General features: G+C 49.1%; 2 protein-coding genes across 2 annotated transcripts in view; one reads left to right on the top strand and one right to left on the bottom strand.

The window, feature by feature from the left end:
- PIEZO1 (piezo type mechanosensitive ion channel component 1) overlaps nt 1-808 on the top strand; it is a 175,989-nt gene extending 175,181 nt beyond the window's left edge. Inside the window, exon 51 of the mRNA XM_036750066.1 lies at nt 80-808. Within this exon, the coding sequence (XP_036605961.1) occupies nt 80-329 (250 nt within the window). The 3' untranslated portion in view covers nt 330-808. The remainder of the gene's footprint in view (nt 1-79) is intronic.
- Nucleotides 780-19,625, bottom strand: CTU2 (cytosolic thiouridylase subunit 2). The gene is made up of 15 exons (XM_036749406.1): nt 19,509-19,625; nt 14,758-14,832; nt 9,317-9,395; nt 8,749-8,808; nt 7,472-7,532; nt 6,501-6,610; nt 5,809-6,137; nt 5,562-5,697; nt 3,550-3,681; nt 2,935-3,026; nt 2,638-2,741; nt 2,345-2,504; nt 2,113-2,179; nt 1,908-1,966; nt 780-1,296 (listed from the first exon to the last, which is right to left on the bottom strand). Exons 1-15 carry the CDS (start codon nt 19,577-19,579, stop codon nt 1,224-1,226), a joined length of 1,608 nt encoding a protein of 535 aa, XP_036605301.1. The 5' UTR covers nt 19,580-19,625; the 3' UTR covers nt 780-1,223.
- Between the last annotated feature and the right edge of the window lie 52 nt (nt 19,626-19,677).

The following is a 19,677-nucleotide window of genomic DNA, read 5'->3' as shown; positions in this document are numbered from 1 at the left end:
GCCCACTCTTACCCCTTCTCTGGCCTTCCCCTGCTGGGTGGTTACTAGAGGGCCCTGACTGCCTTCTCCCCTCCGGCAGAATCATGGGGCTGTACGTGTCCATTGTACTGGTGATCGGCAAGTTTGTTCGGGGTTTCTTCAGTGAGATCTCGCACTCCATCATGTTCGAGGAGCTGCCTTGTGTAGATCGCATCCTGAAGCTCTGCCAGGATATCTTCTTGGTTCGGGAGACCCGGGAGCTGGAGCTGGAAGAAGAGCTGTATGCCAAACTCATCTTCCTCTATCGCTCCCCGGAGACCATGATAAAGTGGACCCGGGAAAAGCACTAGGAGCCGTGTGCGGGTCTTCTCCCCAGCAAAAGGAGCCCAGCCCAGGAAGCAGGTTCAAGAGACTTCATGGACAGTGCACACCCAGTGCCCTGGAAATGGGGGCTGCTGCTAGCCTGCCCCAGCCTCCCCGCTGAGCCTACACAGCACACAGCAGGTGCTGAGACTGCCTAGCCACAAGGCTGCAACCTGCATCTGAGGAAGCACTATCCAGACCATTGCCAGCAGGGCAAACGGTCAGTCCTGTCTTCCCCTCTGGACCAGGGTCACGGCAGCCTCAGCTGGGGGCCTTGGCTCCCAGCCGCCCCAAGTGGCCTGGCCTCCAGCTTGAGGGCCGAGCCATGCATCTGCCCAGAGGAGGCAGCCACTCCAGGGGGGAGGGACCTGGGTCTCCCCAGACGTACTGTAGAGTTTTCTAATTAAAAATGATTTATTTATACAGACGGACAATTAAACGGTGAGTTGTGGCCTCACCTCTCCTAGCTTGTCTCTGTCACTCTCTTCTTACCTCATATCCCACCCTCATTCTGACTAGCAGGAATGACCACTTTTTTTGGGGGGGTGGGGGGGAGAAGAGCCTTCATGGAGCTCCAGGAGATGATGGGTGTGTTTAAGGGCGGAGGCCAGTGGTCCCCACCCCTCAGCAGCTGAGCAGAGAAGAGGGTCTGGGAAATGGCTGTCCAGGGCAGCGGAGGCCCTCCAACTGTGTGTGTGGCCTCCCACGTGGGGAGGTAGAGGCAGGGATCAGGAGGGTCCGGCTATGCAGCCAAAACTGAGGTAAGGGGATGAAGGGTAGAGGTGAAGGCCTCCGGCCTCCCAATTCTCTTCCAAAACGGATGCCTGGCCACTAACCCCCTCCAACTGGTAGTGGGGAGGAAGGGGGCGAAGAACATCCATTCAGGTCTCATCTTTGTCTTCCTCTTCACTCTCCTCAAACAAGAATTCTTGGATCTCCTGCTTTTCCCAGGCCCTGAGGAAAAACTATGGACATTAGGGGCCCTTCCTTCCAACCCCTTTCCTGGCAGAGATCTAACCAAGTGGTGCCCTACTTTCTAGAGGAACACACATCCCTAATGATAACAGTCCTATGGAGGCTGGGGTCCTAGAGCCAGGCAGTGCCCCTAACAGTCTGATCAGGGCAAAGGTCCCTGGGCTGCCTTCACAAAAGGGCCAGGCCTAGGCTGGGTCTTGCAAGAGGCCGGAGCCCCCCGTGGCCATGGCCCCCACGGCCATGAGATTTACTGCCCCAATCCTGAAAAAGTGAGACCTGAAGAGCAGAAGAGGCTCCAGAGCCATGGAGGGTTGGTTTGGTTTTCTCTCCTCCCTTGATCCCAAGGCATGGAGCTACCATTAACTGTGTTGGGAAGATACCCACCTATGAGGCCCAACCCTGCCCAGTCTCACAAACACCACCAGGTCCTTCAAGCAGTCTAGGAAGGGCAGCTCCCCCACCCCCTGAAGGACTGTGCTGTGCCCCCTTCCCTCTGGCTGCCCCCACCACCCCCACCCCCTGAAGGGTCATGCTGTACCCCCTCACCTCTGGCCACCCCCACCCCCTGAAGGGCCACACTGCCCCCTCACCTCTGGCTCCGGCACTGGGACTCGGTCAGGATGTATGGAGGAAGGGGCTCCAGGGAGGGCTGCAAGGAAGGTCCCCCCAGCCCCCATCAGGCATTAGCAAGCATCATGACCATTTCTCCCTCTTCTCCTGCACTGAGGATCCAGCCCATTTTCCTGTTGGGTCTCCCCTCTCCTCCAGGGCCACAGATGGGCACCTGCTACTCACCACATCTTTCATGTTCACACGGCAGCTGTAGCAGAGCTGCTCAATGAAGCTGGCTCTAGGCTCCTCCCTAGAGGGTGGAGGAAAAGTCAGCCCCATCACCTGGATTCTCCCATATCCCACCAGGGGAAGAGCAGGCACAAGCAGGGGAGGAAGCTCCCAACCTACCCCCCCACCTGCCCATAGGGGTGGCTGGTCTGTGACTGCCACAATCACATTATGGGCCAGCTCTCACCTCTTGGACAACGGCCGTGTGTCTTGGCAACAGCCTGGCTGCCGCTTGGTCCCTCCGGCGCAGCAGGGCCTCCCGGGAGCCCCCGTGGGCAGTGTAGGGGCAGGTGAAGGCTTCTGGGACAGGTACTCTGAGGTCTGGGCTCCAAATGCAGTGGCACTGTCTGTAAAGCACAAACCGAGGTTTGCTGGCGCTGGCTCCCAAGGATGGTCATGGAGGTCAGCTCAAACTCAGATTCACAGTCACCAGCTCCAGGGAGGACACACAACCAAGGGAAGGAGGAAAAGGGCACGCACCTATGCTGTCAATGTCCAACGCACACATGCAGAGGAGGCAGCGGGCAGTCACAGCGCCGGCCGTGTCCCCACCTCGGGGAGCCTTCACCAGCTTCTCGCTCGTCCTAGGACCATGGGTGGGGGAGGAGGTGAGGCCAGTCAGGCTCAAGGCTGGTGACTGCCCCTGCCCCTGGCTCCAGGCTCAGGGCATTTATACCCTCTCAGGGCTGCACAGTCTCCTCCCATAGGGCTCTGTGCCCTGGCCCGCCCCTGGCCCATGGCCGGCCTGGCATCCGGTCCTGTAGCCCCACGTCAGACCTGTATACAGTGCTGATGGTGGAAGGGAACTGGGCTTGTAATCTGAGGATGAAGCTCTCCATCAGCCGGTGGATACTTGCCTTTTCCGGGGCCTGGGGAGGCAAGTACAAGTTGGGCTGGGCCAGGGCCCACTACAGGAGGGAAGCCCCGCTCCTCTAAAAGCAGACCTCAAACCCCTCCTAAGTGGGCACACAGACCTGACAGAGAGCAAGGATGCAATAACTAACTTTTCTGTATCTCTGCTCTTCTCCCCAGCTCCCGACAAGCCCTGCTCTGGGGCCCTGGTCCTGTAGTGGGGTCTCCCCCACCGTCCTGTGGCCTCTGGAGGGAACTTCGGGAACACTGGAGGTTTGCAGCACCCACAGGACTTCTCTGACATGAGGAAGACTGAGGGGATGCAAAGCTCTACGCACGCACGCACGAGTGTGTGTGTGTGTGTGCGTGCGCGCACTCTGCAAGGAGCTATTAGGACAGAGTCTCCTCTTTTGGATACTCCAGGAGAGAGGGAAAGGACCTTGGAGGCCACCGGCTGCTGAGGGGATGAGGGAGCATTCAAAGTTCAGATTCAGACTCCACATCCAACCCGCCGGCTGCTGCCCCAAGGCCTTTCCCTACCTTGGTGTCAATGGCTGGGGTGAAGACCGAGGGGACTGCAAACATCCTGTTGTAAAAAGCAATCTCTTTCAAGGTGTAGTCTCGCATGGGACGAAGCATGACCACATCCCCATGCCGGTCATCCGAGAAGCCCTACAGGCAGAGGGACAGGGAGAATGTGTGTGTCTGCTCTTGCTATTGTGTCACTCTCACACACACACACACACACACACACACACACACACACACACACCTCTCACTAGGACCACTGGCTCAAGGGTCCCAAAGGTTTTGCCTCCTGGCATGGGACAATGACATGGTACAGGTGCTCCCGGGGAAGCTGGCCTCCCAGTAAAATCACTGTTACTTTTATAAACTCGCACTGGCTATGGAAAACAGGCATTTTCTTCCAAGTAGGCAACAATTCACTTACCTGGGCAAGAAGAAGCATTTCCATAGTCACCTCGTGGAGGCAGATGCCAAGTGTCTGAGTAGCTCCTTTCTTTCTTTTCTCTGTCTCTCTCTCTCTCTCTCCCTCCCACTCCAGGATCCAGGCTCCGAGGAGCTGCCAGTGAACTCCCAGTACAGTACCAGGCTGCCAGGCAGCTAAGTGTACTCGGCACCCCAGGAGCGACCAGGGGCTTCTCCCCTGGGACCGTAACCTTCTGGCAGCAATGGCTCTTCTGCTCACTCATCCCCGAACCCCACAGCCAGACAGTCAGGCTGGAGGGTAGCAGCCTCTAAGCAACATTCTAAGACACTCCCAGCTCGCCCCTGTATCAATGGCCAATTCAGCCCACCTCTGGTCTACACAAATCATTACCAGGCCTCTCAAAGACAACAGAAAGGAGTGTCTCCAATAGGACCTACTCTTCCCACGGGATCCCCACAAGATCAAGTGTCTAATGGTCACATAGAGGAGAGAGAAATGGCCTTGTTAAAATGAGTTCAGCCATCTAGGATCCAATTAGCAGTCATCGCTAACATTTACAGAGCACCCACTATGTGCCAGGCACTGTGCTGGGCACTTCGCAATGATCATCTCACTGGATCCTCAGAACAACCCTGGGTGGCAGGGGGCACTATCACCCCAATTTCACAGATGAGGGCCATGAGGCAGGCAGTTACTGATCATTGTTGTAAGGGTGGTTTTTTCCAACTCTAACTGATCCTGGAGCGGGGCTCTTAACTTGGAGTCCATGAACTTGTTTTAAAAAATGTTTTGGTAATTTTGTTATGATATAATTGATTTCCTCTGTATTTGGTTTTATGCCTTTAAAACCTTACTCTGTCCCCAACAAGCTAGAGAATTCAGGTCCTACAGGTTGTTTCTGAGCCTCATTCGACCTCCAGCTGTTTCTGAGCCCCCAGGAGCACCTGCTGGGGATATGTCCAGTAAGTAGTTTGAGGCAAGCTATGCTTTCCAGCAAATCACAGAAAGCTGACTCAGCCACAGACCGAGGAGAATGAATTTCCCAGGGACCTACTTTGAGTGGCTCTAGGTCCTTCCAGGAACAACAGCCTCCCAGAGAGCCCCGACGTGACTGACCTCACTGTCCTGGCCTACAGGGAAAGCAGCCAGAGGAAGCACATGCATTGTTTCACACTTTTTGGATCATGGGTCACTTTGGTGGGGCAAAAGACCCCAAAGATAACCTACCCCACCTACCAGGGATGGAGACAAAGGGAGGTCAGGTTATGAGAGGAAGGCCTCTCTGACCTGTCCTACTCTTGCCTAGTGAAGCCCAGGAATTTCTAGATGTAACAGGTGGGGGGCAAGGAATCTAGAAGCTCTTAGCACAGAGGACCCTGGGAATGGGAAGCAGCTCAAAACAACACGCCCCCTCCTGCTCTGTCTACCAACTAGGAGCCTAGCTCGGGACGCCAGCACAACCTACCTTGCGTCTAAGACCAGACCACAGGCAGCACAGACTTCCACTCATGCAGAATGTACTGTGACCCTCCCACTACAGAAAACCTTTTCCAATCCCCTCAGCATCTCCGGAACATGCCCCTTCTCTGCAAGTACTTACTGTGTCCCAGGCGAGGAACGCCCCTCTCCCCAGGGCCAGATTGGTCATGAGTTTGATGGCCAGGCGGGTACAGCTGTCACCCAGCATCACCTTGGAATAGCCTTGCACCCGAGCTACGTGCAGGATCAGGTGGGTCCTACAAAACAAGGAGTGGCCCGGGCATGTGAGCAGCTGACTAAGCTGCTGCTCTGAAAATCACCCTCCTTCCCCTTCCCCTCCCCCTCCCCCGCAGAGAGAGCCGGCTCACTGAAGGGTCTGCAGAAGCTCCTCTTTGGCAGTCAGGGTCTTCACTGAGTTGAAGAGAGTCATTAAAGCTGAGGTTTCTGCTGCTCTGGGGAGGCTGTCACCAGCAACTTCCTCCTGATCCACAGAGTCCTGGGTGCTAAGCTGTCTCAGCTTTTCCTGGATCTGCTCATCGCTCAGGAGAGCTTCTTTGTCCCCTTCCTCTGGCAGCCTCTGCTGCTGCTGCTGCTGCTGCTGTTGGATGAAGCCATCCACAGCTTCCTTGTAGGTATTCTCAGACCTTCTCGGGTCCTGGGAGATAGGCTGTAAGACTGATGTGGGTAAGTGAAAAACCTGCAGGGACATTGGGAGCAGGAAGTCACAGTTAAGAGTCTTGATTTGACATAATTAGCCGTGTAAAAGAGGGCAGTGGGACTATGGTGCTCCCTACCCAGTCTGTGGATGGAATGTTTCAGAAGATGCAGCAAATGGCAACATCCCCACTGCAGGCACATAATCCTGAGGTGAACAGCTCTAGAGCTCAGAAGATTCACCTCAAATTTCAAATGGCTGTACTACGCATCACAAATCAATGCCATGATGCAGTTGGTTTGCCAGCTCCCCATGGGCACAAAGAAATCCCTTTAACTGGGACAATGTTTTGGGCCAGACCCAAAGTCTTTCTAGGTTCAATGGCCACAGGGGTAACCTTCCTACCTCTTCTAATGAGACTATGTGGTATGGGAAGCCAACTGTCTGCAGGATCAGCTTCATTTCAGCCACAGTCTTTGCTCTCTCCTCTGGACTCTGCCCACAAACTGCTCCCTCTAGGAAAAAAAGAAAGAGCCACAGGTTTCTGGTTGAAGAAGTAAGAAGAGAAGCTCCCAGAAGGGACTGCCCCTCCCCCACCCAAAGTGAGGCATGTAAGTCAGAAGGGTTCCATGCCTAGAACTAAAAAGGACCAAAGAGCCCCAGGGGGCCACATCTCTACCACAGGTTGAGCAAAAAAAAAACAAGAAAAAGACTTTAAAGGTTAAAATGCTACAAGATAAATTGGACAAAGGATCTGACCTACTGCAGATAAATTTAGCAGAGTGCAAGAATTTGTGACTACATGGCCAAAAACGTTCTTCAGAAAGCCACAGGCTCCCACTGAAGCCTAGGGATTCCTCCATCTTTCATACAACTAAAGAGGTGACCCCTGGAAAACTCCTATGAAGCCATACTTCTTACTAAAAAAGAATCAAAAGCTCTATTAATGGAGACTCCATAGGACAACAAATGAGGCCCTTGTTCTCTGTATTTCAGGCATCTGCAAAGCTATATGGCTGGTGCACACAGATAATACTCCCTCACATTTGCACAGCAGCACACACTTGTCCAAGGCTCATTTGATACTCCCAGCACTCCCATAAGGAAGCTAGGGCGAGGATTCCTCCCCCATTTTACTGACGAGGAAATGAAGTCAGGGAAATGAAGATTTGCCCAAAGTCACACACTAGTTACACCATTTAAAAGTTTATGCTGACTGACATTCACTATCACCTTGATCTAGACATATTAAGTCTCTACACTCTTCTGGACAAGCAAAATACCCAAGCTGTCACTGGTGGCTTCTCTCTGAAACATGCAAAACAGGGTTGGGCAGCAGCAGAGATCCCGGGGTGCACGGGTTTCACGTTACATACCATCGATGTAGACGATGCCTGGCACAAAGCGGAGCCTCTTCGCAGATTCTCGACTCAAACCCTAAGGTATCAAACAGTGAACTTAAACACGCCGCCCTTCTTGGAACAAAAGGATGTGCTTTTGCCAAAGACAGACTACTAAGCCACTACTATTTCTTCTGGATTCAACATCGGCCACAAAGAAACAATAATCTAAGATGAAAGCCAACTCGGCCACTGGGAAGCTCTTTCAAAATCCCTCCAGGTCAGACTGATGGCGGCAGGCTCTCCAGCCTACCCTTCCCCAGAAGACCTACCCCTGATCACAGAGGCTTCCTTCTGACTACTCTAAGACAGCTCTTTTGTACTCTCTGTATAAAGATCCCTGAGCAGCCCAACCCAGCCCAGCCTCAGCTCTCAGCCCCAGCAGTATCTGGACCTAGTAAGATGTGGCCCAAGAGATATGTTTAACGATCCGGTGACCAGCGTTACTGCCTGTCAGTGACCACACCCTGTCATTCATAGTTCCCACCAAGTGAAACTTTGACTGTTTTTGCACATCCGTTGCTGTGATAGCCACCTCTGTAAAGCCCAATGCAGGAGAGGCTGATCATAGGGACAAGGACCTAGGGCTGACTAAGGGCGGGGCAGAAGTAACCCGAGAAGTAAGCTATGACTTAGATACACGTGCTATTAGAATATATAACAGATTAGCCTAAATATGACTGTGCTTCCCCATGACAGAGCTCAGATAAGTAAATAATTTTGATGGAAAAAAAAATCAGCAAAAGAATCATATTAAAGCCATGTATTTACTGTGAAAAATCAAATGCCTAAGAGGGTGTGGGAGTCCATGGCTGTGGTTAGAAGTTACGATCAAGGGATTCAAACCGAGGAGCTCCAGGATCTATGTTCATATTTAGCAAATTTGCAAATTGAGGTAGGAAAAAAAAAAACCAGTGGGACCTGACAGCAAATTCCAGGCTTGTTTCTCTGCCTCTGAAGAATCCAAGTGTGAGCTACACTCGGGTTTTGTCCAAAGACCAGGAGAAAGCCAACAGAACAAATGGAAACCTGAGAGCCGCGGGGCCTCAGGTGACTCTCAGTTACAGAAAGTGTTTGGATCTGGCTCGGAGGAGGAAGCTCTGCAATCACTTAGGCAGAGAGAACCAGATTCTAGGCCCCACCAACATAACTCAGTAAAATCATGGAAGGGCAAGGGATTCCTTCCAAGTCCCCGCAATTTCACCCTTAGAGGAAAGTGGCAAGGTTATACAATTACAACATTGTGAAAATACCTCTTGGACTTGCCAGATCATTGAGCTGGAGGAGGGACCACCAGACCATGCAAGAAGGACCTGAAAAAAGCAATGTAGAAACGTCCCATTTATAATATTAACTTATCCATCTGCCATCTCTCGTCTACCCATCTGAAGTCCTAGCCATTGAAATTAACAGGAAGCTCATCTCCTTCCCATCAAAATCAGAGCAATGCGCTTGAATGGAAGGTTAAGGGACTGACAAGCAGCTTCATTTAGGCTACAAACCAAGGAGCAAGTGGCCTTCTCTGGGTACTGAAAGTCTCCTTTCTCCTCAGCACACACAAACATCAAAACACATGTGGAAGTGCTTTACAATGTTGGTGTCAGAGGACAGGACCAGTATCTATCTTATAGGGTATTATTATCAGATAACAGTCACGTTTCAGGGAGTGGAACTGAATAGATTACCAACCCAAGAACTGCTGAGTTTCCTTCCACCAGGGTGCCAGAGTTTTGTAATCTGCCACAGACCATCCCACCCTCCCCCTTCCACATCTAGGACACCAAGAGTTGGTGAATTCACACCCACACACATGCAAAGTACCTTCTCTCCTGGGAAGATGAGTCGATTCTTTCCTAGCATTGCTCGGAACTTGTGAATATAATATGCCTTGAAACAGTCTCTAGAAAACAAAATATTAATGGGTGCCATACAAACTTAAGCAAACTTGTTTTCTCTACTGCACAAGGCTGAAGCTGAACCAACCGTGCCCCATCCAGACCATGAGGCTTCTTCTCTAGATGGTTCACTTCACAAAGCTCCATCTTCCAAGTCAGAGTCCTATTTTCATAAACCTTTAAGCCTAAAGGACTGAAGTCGTAGAAAGTGGATATGCCCAGAGGAGAGGTTTGTCTTTGAGATGGTGAAGGGTCAGGCTATCCCTAGGCTTGAATCCTCTGGGACTGCACACTAGCCATCACTGTCACTCATTAGAGGAACTGACAGCAACTGTGTTCTAAGGTTTTGATCAGAGGTGCTCTCCCTTCAGCACAAAGTCCCAATGGCCTCCCTGGATTCCTTCAAGTCACAGCTAAAACCCCACCTTCCAGAGGAAGCTTCTTCTAGTCCCTCTTAATTCTAGTGCCTTCCTCTCGTGATCATTTCCATGTATCCTGTCTACAACTTGTTTACACATGATTATTTGTACTAGGCTGTGAGCTCCTTGAGGCCAGGGACTGTCTTTCACCTTTCTCTGTAATCCCAGAGCTTAGCACAGGGCCTGGCACATAGACCTTGACAAATGTTTACTGACTGACAAATCAAGACCCCATTTTCCCAATACGGAAAAAAACCCCACAAAGTATGGAGATTCCATAGGAAGAAATTTCATTTCTCTATGGTGCCTAAGTAAAAACAGGGCATCCTTAACAAGGTAGGGGGTGTGATCTATGTACTAACACTATTATTAGGTTAGATCCAACTTAAACATATTAAGAAAAGATTGCTTTAGAGCCATCTCTTCCCTTCTCTTCAACATGTATTCAACTGAACAAATATGTAAGACTGAGGATGATTTCCCCAAAAATAAGTAATCAAAAATATATACAATAAGTTTTTAAGAGAACTGTAAACTAATAGCAACCACATGAAAAACTGTTTGGATTCACTGCTAATAAAGAGAAACGCAAATTGAAACAACTCTGGAATTCACTTCGCCACGCAGCAAATTGGCAAAATGACCAAAGATGGATGGAAACAGTGAGTGCTGGAGAGGTCGAGGGAAGCCAGGCCCACTGATACACTACTGGTCAGGGTATGAATCGGTCTAGCCATTCTGGAAAGCTATTTGGAACTACCTCACCCAAAATGACTAAAATGGCCGCTCTGACTCAGAGATCCCCCTGCTAAGCAAGGCAGTCAAAGGAGAAAAGTCCCATGTGTGTCAAAATATTCACAGCAGAAAATCCTGTGGTTGTAAAGAAATAAAACTGGAAGTAAAGTTGGGGCTAACTGGCTTGGACTAAACTGAGGACAAAATGCAAAGGAATAGAATTGATTACTGCACTGAGAAATGTCAAACACCAAGAGCTCAGAGACATATAAGCACAACAATATGAATGATACAGAGTGAGGCTAGAAGTACCAGGTGCACTGTAATTGTTGTGATAAATCTTGGACACAAAAAAGCTGATAAAAAGTACCTCCCTTCCTTAACCGTAGAGGGGCTACCGTAAAATACCTTCAGACAAGCTTGGTGTGCTGGTTAGTTTTGCTGAACTGCTTCTTTCTCTTTCTTTGATAATCTTTGTAAGGAAGGATGGCTCTCTGGGTGTCCGAATGTGATGAGAAAACAAAACTTTAAAAAGACAAACAGCTATTTGAATGTGTTCCAAGATAGTCCTCCATCTCAAGCTAGGCTTACAGATAGGAAATTACCAAACTTCACCGGTAGAAAACCACCCAGCTGCCTTGCTGTAAAGTCACAAGAGCTCTGGATTGTGCCACTTTGGTGTAGGTGATGGCTTCACTTCTGATCTTTAGCTGAGCTGTGACCGGCATCTGTAAAATGGGGATAACCATCTTTGGGCCATCGACCTCAAAAGGTTGCTGTACAGAAAGCACCACAAAATGTGAGTGAGTATGCTCTCGTGTACCAATGGGTCGGTGATCTCAATTAAGGAGTTGCCTCCAGTGACCCAGACAGAGCACACTGCTCATGCCTGTCTATCCTCTGGGGCTCTGGTTCATGGTGTCCTCAAAGCTCACCACTAGGGGGCCACCAAATGCAAAGAAGGTCCTCCTCCCTGCCTCAGGCCATCACCAGGATACTAGTGGAGTACCCTGACTGTCCTCTCCATCATCCCTACATGTGGCCATACGACCATACAATTCTTTGAATTTCTTTACTCCCAGAATAAAGGACTTGCTTGGGAAGGAAGGGCCTCCAAAAGCTCTTCCTTGGACTTCCTCATCAGTATCATGTTGCAATCTTCCCAAACCCACCATGAGCCAATCCACTGACCTCTGGGCGATATGCATCTGAGTTCTTCCAAGCTGGTGGTGCTCCACATACGGTGGTTGGCACAGAGTAGACACTGAATAAATGCTTGATTAATCACTATATGGTGACATCAGCAAAATGCTAGAACTGAAAAGATGGGTCTTTGTTTTTCATGGGCAGCTTGGAGTTGGTAGAAAAGGTTTGCAATTATTTGTATTATTGGTTAATTCTCTGAATTGACTGAAATTCATCACCAATCTCAGATAATTTAATTAATGATTATGCTGTACTTAATGATTAATTATTAACTGGTCTCTAAGGTCCTGAAGTATTCTAAAATTCTTTAAGTTTAATATATTTAGTGAAGGAATATATCTCATTGTCCAGATTTACTGTCCACCTCTAATATATCTGGGAACTGGAAAACAGGATTTTTTAAACTATATCTACTTAGTTCCACTAATCTTTTTATGGCTGTGTTCTAGCAAGCAAAGAGCACGATTTCTGAATCCCAGGTTCAAAATCCTGACTCATCAGAGAGTTCCAGACCTAAAAATAATTTCTAATGCCCATGTATAACCCTAAGAACACGCCATTCACTGCAACAACTCCTCTGCCACCCCGGGCAGCCTTCACAAAACTGGCACAGCCCTAGCAGAACGGGTATGATCCTTTGACACAAATACTTCTCTTGGGATAGCGTCCCCCTACAGATCACTGACCAGCTCCAAGACCTCTAGCCCAGTGTTTCTCAAAAACCAGGTTGCAAATTTTCCTGATCCACAAAATTTACCTACCAAAAAACTTGATTTTAAAAAATCTTAAGAACATAAAACCGACTCCTCCCCACATCCTGTTTCTCCCATCTCTGGCTCTGGGTCCAAACTGAGAGGTACTGAGCTGAAGCTGCAGAGGGTGGGTTATTCTTGATTAAGCAGCCATTCATTCACTTTGCAGAATGGTTTTTGTTGGGAAGTAACATTGCTGGCCTGCCACAGATACTTCCCACCTGCTCCTGTCTGGTTGGCGAGAACCTTCTCCTCAGACCTCACATAGCACTTTGTCCTCCAACTTAATGATGCACTTATAGTCTAAAATCACATACTAATGGTGCAGTTATTAAATTACGAAATCCAAGCTATCAACAACCATGTGACAAATGTTCCAAACCACTAACAATAAAAGAAATGCAAATGAAAACCACCTGGAGGTTCCCCACCCCCTATCAGACTAGGAAAGAGGACCAAAGAAGAATGCAGCACCAGCTAGAGGCTTGTGGGCAGGCAGGCTCTGCGGCCCATGGACAGAACAACGAAATAGTCTGGCCACCCAGGAAAACCACTGGGAAAGTCGTCCAGCCACGTACAGCCCTGACCTCTTGACCCTGCCATCAGGCACGTAGGGTCAGAAAACACAGGGTAAAGGCCCGTGGGTACAAAAAAACAGCAAGGAACAGGCAACAGAAGAGGGGACTGTCTGAAGAGAGGTGAATGAGCTGGGGCAGATGAATGTAACGGAATCTTATTCTGACATAAAAAATGAAGAGGACAGATTCAGAGAAACATGGAAAGACCTGAACAAATGGATGCAGAATGGAATAATCAGAACCAGAAGAACAGCTTATGTGATAACCATGAGACTGATACGAGGGCAGACAACTTCACAAGACCTAACAACTCTGATGAAACCAGCCACCAATCATGGCTCCAAAGACTCATGATGAGACATAGGAACTCCTAGCAGACACGTGACAGAGCAGAGGCACAGGAGATGTGCAAGGGATTTCTTTGGGTTGATCTCCATGTTTCTTACAAGGGAGGGTTTCTATTTGGTGAGGAGAGTGGGAGGTGAGTTAGGAGGTGGTAATATAGACATGAAAAATCAAGACTATTAATAAGACATTTTAAAAAATGCACAGAAGGGGATACAGAGAAATTCTGTTAAACTGTCTTGTTAAACCACACAAAAATACACAAACACACACACACACGAAAGCACGTAACACAAGTTCAGTTTCTCTTCTGATACTTTTTTCTCTTCTCCTTTGTATTTGGATATGTTCCTGTTTGCTGATGATTAAGTTCACGAGAAAAATAATAAAATCTCAAAGTAAAGAAAAAGGCTAGATTCAGAATCAGAGGACCTAGATGCAAGTAGTGGTTCTCCTCATTCTGGTCTATGTGATCTTGGGCCTCAGTTTCTTCACCTGTAATACTAGCAGGCTGGCCTAGAGGTTCTCTAAATCCCCTCCTAGGATAAGCACAGAGCTCTTTGTGGTTGTGGTTCTGTTTGTCTTTCATTCTTGAAGAGGACCATGACATTAGGGAGATGATGACAGGACTTGCAGTTGACTTTGATTTGAGTGAGGGAGGGCTGTGTAAGGTCACCAGCCTCATTTTCTCCTCCAGAGCCATCAGGGTCCAGTGGCCTGATATTTATCAGGATGACTGGAAATGGCCCAGGATGTAAGGGGGGACCCTGGCCCTTTTAGGATCAGGTCTTTTCAGGTTCTCACTTTGAGCCAAGCCCATTCAGTGAACAGGCCTCCTTAAGAAGTGAGTCTGGGCTCTTTAATTAGAAAAGAAAAAAAAATCAAACTGGGAGGGGAAGACCCTTAGGGTTTCTGGCCAAAAAGTTACTATTTACATTCATTCAGTGTCAGGAGGGCCCAAAAAGTAACCATTAAGTGGTGTTTGGGCAGCCAGAGTGAATTGGGTTTAATTAAATATCTGTTGAAATCTTGAAGCCAGGGCATCTACTCCTCAGTAGCTGGCTCTTAGTGCTCTCCCCTGAGGCCAGGGCAAGGCCATTTTATCCCAATCAGGAATACTTCCCTTGTAATACCAGCTGCAAGATTTCCCTCCAGTGCATCCTCCAGGTCACTTAGACTTTATTCTTATTTAACAGAGGAATGATCAAGCAACCAAAAAAAAAAAAAAAAAACCAATGCTGCCACCGACCAGGAAAACCAGCAGCAGTGCAAAGGAGCAAGCGGCTCTGCTCTCAGCTGCTTCTCCACAGTGGCCAGGCACCATATACTCACCTGCAGAAAGCATCTCCGGCACGGATGATTAAGACAGGCAAACCCTCCTTGCACTTCATGCATCTCTGCCCACAGCTTAAACAAAGAAAAGGAAAAGAATAAGTTTATGAAGATGGCCTGGCTGTGGTCTTAAAAGTACATGTGTAGCGGTATCCTGTCACTAAAACCACTTTCTGCAAAGATACAGAAGACTCGATCCTGCAGGTTCACAAGGGTCATCAGTAGTGGGGAGGAGTTGAGAAAAAGCATCATCCTTGCAGACAGGACACTTGGCTTTAACCCAGGCTTAACAGCCCATTACAGAGACAATGGGCCACTCAGCTCACCACTTGTCACCTAGCCCACCTACTTCACCAAGTGGTAACACAGCTTCAACGTACTTCAAATAGTACTGCCTTGATGATGTTCTGAGGCTCCTTGCCATCTCACTGTGTTGCTCTTCCTTTCCAGAGTACCTAGGATGGTGGGGCAGAAACACTGCTGGGCTGGAGGTGAGTCCCCGACTAATTAGCTGTGTGATCCTGGCTAGAATACACCCTCTCTGAGCCAATTTCCTCATGTCTAAAATGGAAATAATACGATCAGATCCAAGAGAATGTTCACAGCCGATGGGGATGGGATCCGGGTTGGGTGGGAAAGTCCAGGGGCTTTTCCAAAACTCCCAGCCTAGCAGGAATAATGAAAAAGTCACTCAAGACGTTAAACTCTGAGTATTTAAAAAGTCAATGAAGTTCTCAAAGATTTGAAAGCATACCTCAGCCACACACGAGAAGCTGACTACCAGGCCCAAATCCTGTCTACGCAGTCACTGAATTAGAAATTTCTACATAATTGGGTTGTTTTTTTAAGTCACCAAAGAGAATTCAATAGAGGTTGGAGGAATTAAAATGGCAAAGACAGAAGCCATAAATAAAATAGGGATCCTAATAGCTATGTACTTTATACAATATGTGGTAGAACACAAGATATCATGATATATAAAAGTGAGCTGTTATTTCTTATCCTTATTAACTCAAGGACTAGTGTGACTGACACATGTCATTAAAGAAATGTCCAAGGACCCACACTATTGGGTCATTCTTCATCTTTGTCCAATGTCTTGTACACAGCAGGGACCAGATAAATGTTTCTTGAATTGTTGTAGAAACTCAGAAAACTGGTGCCTCCTAACAGGCCCAGAACACAGAAAGGTGAGAAACAAAGAGAAACACTGGCCCCGAAGAAAACATGCATGGGCCTGGCTGGGCACTGGAGACCTAACTGGTCCACCAACCCATTCTGGAAGCTGGAGATCGCCCGACAGGCACAGTCCTGGGTCTCAGTATGGAGGAGGCAGGCGGTGCTCACTGAGAATCTGGCAGTGCTAGGAGGGAAAGGATCTTAGGGAGGGTCTAATAGATTATCTTCATTTTACAGAAAGAAATAGGCCCCAAGAGGCTGAGAGCCCCCTTTGGTCCCTGCCTCTCCCTTATCAATTCAAGAGACAATCATTTATTAAGCCAGGTCACAGAATAGTGGAAAGAACTTTGGATTTGGAGTGAGAGGACCTGGCTCTGCTCCCTAATATCTATATGGCCCTGGGCCTCAGTTTCTTATCTGTAAAATGAAAAGACTGGACTGGACTAGATTCAAAACAATCGACTTGTACTAGACCCTTGGAAAGTCTGGTGAAGCCCATGGACCCTTCTCAGAATAATGTTTTTAAACACATAAAATAAAATACAGAGGATTACAAAGGAAATCAATTATACTAAAAGTTATGAAAGATTCACAAGTTCACTGGAACCCTGAAGTCTACTCACAAGGCCCAGGCTCTCTGGCCTAGATGACAGAAAAACCTTTGATCTTTTAACGATTTGTCTACTGCTCTCTAGTAGTTTCTAAAAGGGTCTGGAATCCTAAAATGGGATGGGAATGTGAGCTGGAATTCAATACCAAGTCCTGATTCCTAGTCACCCGCTCTTTCTACTTGACTGAGCCCTTTGTGATTCCAGTTGCAGGAATCTCCCATTCACAGTAACATACAATTTATACGGCACTTTTTGACATCTGAACAACAATAACCAGACTCCCAGCAAGAGGTTCATAGCCATCAGGGCCAGAAGGGACATTAAGAGAAAATCATTTTAAAGGTGAGGACGCTGAGGTGCAGAGGGAGGCAGTGACCTCTCCCAGCCACCTGTACAGCAAATGGCAGACTTTCCTCCAGATCAGTCCCTGGCTCTGTCCTCCAAGGCCCTCATGGTCTGGCTGCTTTTTACCTTTGGAGATGGCCCAGAGAGCAGGAGTGATGAGGGCACAGTCTCTGGGAACCCCTTGAACTCTCCTTGAATCTTCCCACTTGATCTGGCCTTGGCCTGAGGTTATAACCATTAGGCCCAAACGTCTACCTTGCCTAGCCCTCTATTGTCCAGCTGTTCCCACCCTTAATCCTGATCAAAATATCTATACCCTAGCTCTGTTACCCTAGCCCTGTATTGTCTGTCATTTCCATGTAGCCTTCAGCTATTTCCCACCCTGGAGTCTGACCTCATCCCAGTCCCTTCAAGCTCCTCCTTAGACTCCTCCTCAAGTCCCTCCCTAGACCCCTCCTCTGGTCACCCCAGAACATCCACAATCATCATGTATATAATCTCCATCTTGCCTCCATGAAGGTGGTCAGATCCAATCTAGCTCAGATTGATCTGGCCCGCTTTCGTTACAGGTGTCACAAGGGGTGGGATCTCTTGGGGCAGGCCTATTTGGCTAACTCTTAATAAACTTTGTCTTTTCCCTTGGCTGAGAAAGCTGGAGTCGAATTCTTTCGGCAGGACCCGGAGTGTCAGTACTTTGGGGTGTCGAGCACCCCTCAACCCCAACCCTCTTCAGGAGGACTTCCCAGTTCACCTGCCTCCTTACTTTCCCAATTCTCATCCCCATCATAACCCCAGGAGGAGGAGATCACGCCTGAGATCTCATCATCACCCATGATTATCCAAGACTGGGGAGGATTTCAGTGGGAGCCCACAGTCCCCCTTTCTCAGACTCCCTCCTCCTAACCCTCCTCTGGGGCCTCACCTCCACCTCCAGTCCCTCCACCCCACCGGAATCCACTTCATTGACAGCAGTATTCGGTAAAAACCACTTTTATCTGTGCTATTAAACTAAAAACTTCACTCCCTTTTTTGTGGGTATTCTCTATTGTTGTGGTGATTTGGAACCACACCAGGATATGCCTATAATTAAGAGTACTTACATTAGGGGTAGGGTGGGAAGGGAAGGACCCAGAAATCCTAGAGTCAGTCAACAATCCTTCAAGTACCTTGCTTTGTGATTGACCTTGATTCTAAAACCATGGGATCCAAAGACTAAAGCAAATCGGACCTCCTTATTCCGTAGCCTGAAGACACTTTTTGCTCTGGCATAGGAATGCAGGATATAGCAAGACAAACCACAGTTTGGGGTGGTAGGCTGAAGGAATGAGGAAAGGCCCCACAGGAAAGGTGGTGCTAGAGCTGAGCCAAGGAAGCTAAGAATTCTGAGAGATGGAAAAGAGGGAGGGAATTTAGTGCTAGGAGTAGGGGTGGACAGGAGATCAGAAATACTGTGCAGATAGAACTGATGAGACTCTGAATGGTTAGCGGGGGTGAACCTTGGAAGAGAGGTGAGCTTGGTAGTGAAGACCACGAATTTTACTGTGTATACTGCAGGTAGGACGTCCAGATGGAGAAGGCAGTATCTAAATCAATTCTGTTAATGGCCCCTGAATGCGTAGGGCAGGGCTGACCAGGCCCTAGATCCCCACCCTCCCAAGGCCCTGATTACAAGGCAGCAAGATCATCCCTTTCCATCACTTCAGTGAACAGGGAGCCACCACCACCAGAGATCACCGATCACAGATCACTATTAACAGGTACAACAGTAACGAAGAAGTTTGAAATATTGTGAGAATTACTGACATATGACACAGAGATACTATGTGAGCGCATGCGCCATAGACTCGCTCAAGGCAGGGTTGCCACGAACCTTTGATTTGCAAAAACATGGTATCCGTGAAGCCCAATGAGATACGCTCCTGTCCCGTATTTATTTTACTTATCACACGTCCTCAGTTGGCATCCCACATAGAGGAATCTGAGGACAGGGTCTGTAGGCACTTAAATTGAATAGGTTCGACACTGCCTTCTACCCAAGGAGCTTCCTGTTCTTACTTTCTCGGGGATTCATCATCACTGTAGCAATGTTTAAAATGGGAAGAAGCCCGGAGAAGGCGGAATCGGAACAGCTTCCCCAGGTTGTGCAGGTGGATTCAAACCCACTTCTAACTTTTTAACACAGCGCTTTCCTTTTCACAGTGGGAAGAGACCTGGGTTTGCAGTCAGAAGCAGCGAAGCTGGAAGATTGTCAATGGGGTCCGAAGCCCTGGGTTCAACTTCCGCCAACTCGCGTGACTGACCAAGCCACTCGCCCTCCCCGGGTCCCGTTTCGCTATTTGAGGGCAGGGACTGTTGTGCCTCTTTTTGCATCCCCTGCGCCCACCACGGTGCTGTGCACACGCTTAATAAATGTCTCTGGCTTGTAGGGTGGGGGTGGGGTGAGGAGAGGAGCTGGGCAGGACGACCCCTAGGTCTCTAGTACTGAAGGGGCGGGATGGGACCACCATTCCTCTCCCCAGGCCCCTCCCCGCCCAGCCCCTCGGACTCGGCCTGGGGGGGGTTCTTTTACCACTTGGGAGGCGGGACCTCCCCAGCCGCGTCTGGCCCCAGTCTTACCCGCGCCAAGGCAGCTTCGGCTGCAGCTCCGCCGGCCCGGGCGCCCCGTAGTCCTCGCCCACCTGACACATGGCTCCGCGGGGCACAGTGGCTCCGGAGGCTCCTGGAGGCCGGCTCGCGGACGGGGGCAGCGCACTCCGATGACGTCACCACTGGCGCCGTAGCGTCC

This window comes from Trichosurus vulpecula, chromosome 3, assembly GCF_011100635.1.
Source record: "Trichosurus vulpecula isolate mTriVul1 chromosome 3, mTriVul1.pri, whole genome shotgun sequence".
Classification (NCBI taxonomy): Eukaryota; Metazoa; Chordata; class Mammalia; order Diprotodontia; family Phalangeridae; genus Trichosurus; species Trichosurus vulpecula.
The sequence above is the reverse complement of the archived record's forward strand: the minus strand, read 5'-3'. Positions and strand labels throughout refer to the sequence as shown.